Below are 4087 nucleotides of genomic sequence, written 5' to 3'. Positions count from 1 at the left end.
CTTTAACACGTGGTGGCTGACAACGAATTCTGAATCGTGATGCTATCGCGATTGCACGTGGTACGATCGCCATTGTAGGAACGCAATTATTGGTGAGACACTTACGGCAGGTAGCATCACGCTCTGAAGTGATCCTGACGTGCTTCTAAGGGCTTATGTGTCCGACTACCATCTGACTCTACGGGCTCAATTGTGAACACCCTGAAAAGTCCTCACATGGCAGGGAGGAATTGCTTAAACGTGAGTCCGTTTCCAGAAGTAATTCTCACGGATGAAGCTCGATCGCAGCTCGCTCAAATCTCCAACGAGCTTGTCATGGCCAAGTTTGCCGAGGCCCAAGCACACAACTTTGGCAAGGACGTCGATCACAGTCAGTGGAGACTCTTTCGAAAGGATGGCAACACGGCATTCTACTTGGAACGAAACCAGTTCCACGGAGAACCAAAGTTGCCGACGACGCTTATGGTGGGCTCACTTCCAGGATCATTAGATGAAAATATGTTTGGCTTCGTGAGCCCAACGATCGAGGCAACGCGAATCAAAACGTCGTACTTGAACGATTTTGACGAGGCGGCCGTATTGGCAACGATCGTCGAGCCAACGCTAGAGGAGCCTTTTCACTCAATTGTGGTTAAGTGGATCGAAATCGATATTCCCGGCGCGACCATTGGTTTGGTTCGCAACCGGGACTACGTCGTCCTCGAAAGCTCTGGCATTATACGCCTCGAGAACGGTGGCCGGGTGGGCTACCATCTCATTCATTCCGTCAACTTTCCACAGACGCACGAACTTCCGAAACGTGTGCGTGGCAATATGTCCTTCTGTGGATTGTTTTGTCAAAGAACACCCGACATTACAGACTGCCGTGGCACAGGCATCATGGACCCAAGTGGTGACGTAATTCACCCGTTTGGCGTCATGGGCATGGCACAAGCTCTTATGGCTGGACTCAAGTACTCTTACTGTGGCCAGATGAAAAAGCTTGCGTGGCTCGTAGAACAAAAGCACTCGGAAGCGAAAGCGCATGCGTTGTTGGAAGTGAAACCTTTGTGCGTATTGTGCCAACAGAAAACAAGAGCACAGACGTTTGGGATACCTCGAAGGACATGCAAGCTATGCTTTGGCACTCTCTGTTTTACGTGTGCAATTACAAAGAAACTCAGCTTTATTACCGCCGACCTGGACTTGGTTCAGCGCAGGATGAATTTTTGTGCAAAGTGCCTGATCCAAGCGACGCATTTCGACACGATAGAGGCTGCACGGGTGCAGTTTGTGTACAAGCGAGCTGTGCCTTCTAGCATTTACAAATCGTCCGCCCAGCTTTCGAACGAAAGTGAATTGTCTGACGATATTTCTTGGCCAAACTCAAACAAACAAGATATTGCATTTATTATACAATAAAGTCAGGAGGTAATGCGTTGAATGTATGCCGAATAGAGGTAACAGCTGTAAGGAAACGCGTCACGAATCCCCCGCGCCCGGTGAGCTGCTGTGCTTATTAGAATATTCTTCATGATAGGGGAAACTTTTCTTTGGTAATGCCTACGATATCGATTAGCTTCTTGGTCCCATGTCTTTGCTCGTCCTCGTACCGTCAGCGATGGTGCGAAATGACGCACGGTGAGTTTTAATGCGCTCGTCATTCTGAATGCGTCTGATTTATGCGTGAGCCACAAACCGGTAATCGAACATACCACTCTTTCACATATAGTCGTACTTCTTCTTGAGCCTTTGCTCAGAAAAGACTGTTTGTAAATAAGTGGTATGTTCGATTACGACACATATATACATACAGTCCTCCCTTTGACAACTTGTAGCCCCTTTTCTATACGTTAGCAGCGGTTATTGGTTATCTTGTTAAAGTAACACATCAGTTAGCGAAGTAGCTATGTATCTGTTTTGATTTGTTAAATTTGATTTATTTTAAATAAAATATAAATAAAATGTCGACTGTAATGGTTTTGTAGTATAATGATGGTAGGATTTGAACCTACAATATTAGAATTATGATTCCCACGTTCTACAATCAAACATCATTTTATACGTTGTTCATAAATAAGTCGAAGTGGGATTTGCGTCTGTTAAGCCTTTTTTTTTTCAATGTTGAAAGTTGATAGTTTAATTTTAAAGCTCATTTTATCCCTCTAATAATTATAGTTTTACTAGTTGGTTTTAAAATTTCAGTGGCATTATAACAAGCTTATGTGTTTACAATTTTAACATGTATGTATCTTCATTAGATTATACTCTTCTCAAATAATGGAAATTAGCGCAGCAATTCAAAATTACGTGCATAGCTGCTTACAGTAGCTATGCACGTGCTTTTAAATTGAGCCTACCAGCATGGAAATTCGCAGCGTTCCAAATTTAAATAGCAAAAATTCAGGGCACAATGCTGCAAATATTCACAAGTTATAATGATAAATTGCAAACGAAAATATCTCATAGGTCGTACAAAAATATATAATTACACATGTAACGGGCTAAAGTTGCCTTAAAGTTATACAGTCCCCGTTAAGAACACTTGGTATACTCAAGGGGATGATCAATTACTAAATTAACAAAATTAGACCCAGCACTCGGGTTTAGTGCACATTTGTGGCCAACCCTTGTGTATGTTGCACATGGGAGCATTCACATTAGGAAGGATGACGCCTAGCGTCATCCGTTACGCAGGGTATCTAGAAAAATACGCTCGCAATACATGTTGCTTTATCTACAGAGATGACATTTTTAAATGGTAAAAATAGGTAAATATATTTAATACTATTAAATATTAATCAGTCTGTAAACTACTTTCTACTTGGTAAGGGCGCACGAGAAGCCGGATTACGCTCCCGTGACGATACTTTACTAGAGTACTTAGTGCGTTGGGTTAGGTCGCTAAGGGGCCCACCGCAACTACCTCGCTGCACGCAAGAGAAGACGATCTAACTGCTCCTCGCTGTGCTAGGGTGTGTGGCTAAGGAAAGCGTGGCCGCGTTACGACGTACCCGCCTACACTTGGTAGGACTTGAAATCCTTCCCACGACCCGCATCTCTGCGTGTGTACGTGAGGATGAGCCTCAATATTGATTGGGCTCATTTCCTCCACCTCTCCGAACATCATCGGGAGGTGGTAGGGCTTATGGCGCAAAGACTTGGTGAACAAGCCCTGGCCAGGCTCCTGAGTTTTCCTCCTGAGCAACATGCTGCTCAGGTGGAGCAGTTTGAGGCATTCGTGCTCGGACAGCGGAGAGCCTCGTCCGAGGCGCAGCGGAGTCCTTCACTCAGACTCAGGATGAGCTGAGGCATGAGCAGGCTCGGAGCGAGGCTCTCAACAGGACTGTTGAAATGCTCTCTGCCCGGCCGCATCAGCCGAGGCCCATTCGGATGGACCCGCCCAAGTTCGATGGAACTGCAGCGCACACGATTGTCCACTGGCTTTTAGCCGTGGAGCAATGCGAAGTCGCTCAGCTCATCGAGGACGACAGCCGGATGGTGTCGTACGCCATGTCGCATCTGCGCGGTAAGGCCTCAGAGCGGGCTTACTCGGCGCTTATGGCGGACAGAAAGGCGTTCCCCTCATGGGCGATCTTTAAGGAAAAGATTCGCGCCATGTACCAGCCGCCAAACAACGAAGTGTTGCTTCAGGCGCGCTTCTTTGGGCGCGACAGGCGAAGCGATCTCTGCAAGAGTATGTGCAAGAGATGCGCTCGCTGTCCGCATCCATAACCGTAGGTCCGATTCCGGAGCACATTAAGGTGCCCACGTTTATGAACGGACTACGGCATGGCCCATCGCGACAGGCCCTTTTCAGAAAGGTGCCGTCGACGATGGAAGAGGCAATCCAAATTGCCTTAGTTGAGGAGCAATCCTACAACAGTGCCTCGGCGACAGCTTGGTATAAGCCGTCGGCCGAGAGGACAGATGCCACTCCTATGGAGTTGGGCAATGCAGACGTGGTCTGTTTTAAATGCGGCAAGCGCGGCCATATGATGGCTCGCTGCTATGCCAGGGTCCCTGCTGGGGCAAAAATGCCCAGCAAGAGGACTCCCTTCCCAAAGGGCGATGGCAAGAACCAGCGTGCGAGACGCATGAGTTCTGC

The 4087-nt window shown here is 47.1% G+C and overlaps 1 protein-coding gene across 1 annotated transcript; it reads left to right on the top strand.

The window, feature by feature from the left end:
* Nucleotides 1-216: 216 nt before the first annotated feature.
* Nucleotides 217-1401, top strand: CCR75_007404 (uncharacterized protein; the record flags this gene model as incomplete). The annotated part of the gene is made up of 1 exon (XM_067965465.1): nt 217-1401. One exon carries the CDS (start codon nt 217-219, stop codon nt 1399-1401), a length of 1185 nt encoding a protein of 394 aa, XP_067823605.1.
* Nucleotides 1402-4087: the final 2686 nt, after the last annotated feature.

Source organism: Bremia lactucae, linkage group LG13 (genome assembly GCF_004359215.1).
Source record: "Bremia lactucae strain SF5 linkage group LG13, whole genome shotgun sequence".
Lineage (NCBI taxonomy): Eukaryota > Oomycota > Peronosporomycetes > Peronosporales > Peronosporaceae > Bremia > Bremia lactucae.
This window is presented reverse-complemented; position numbering and strand designations above follow the sequence as displayed.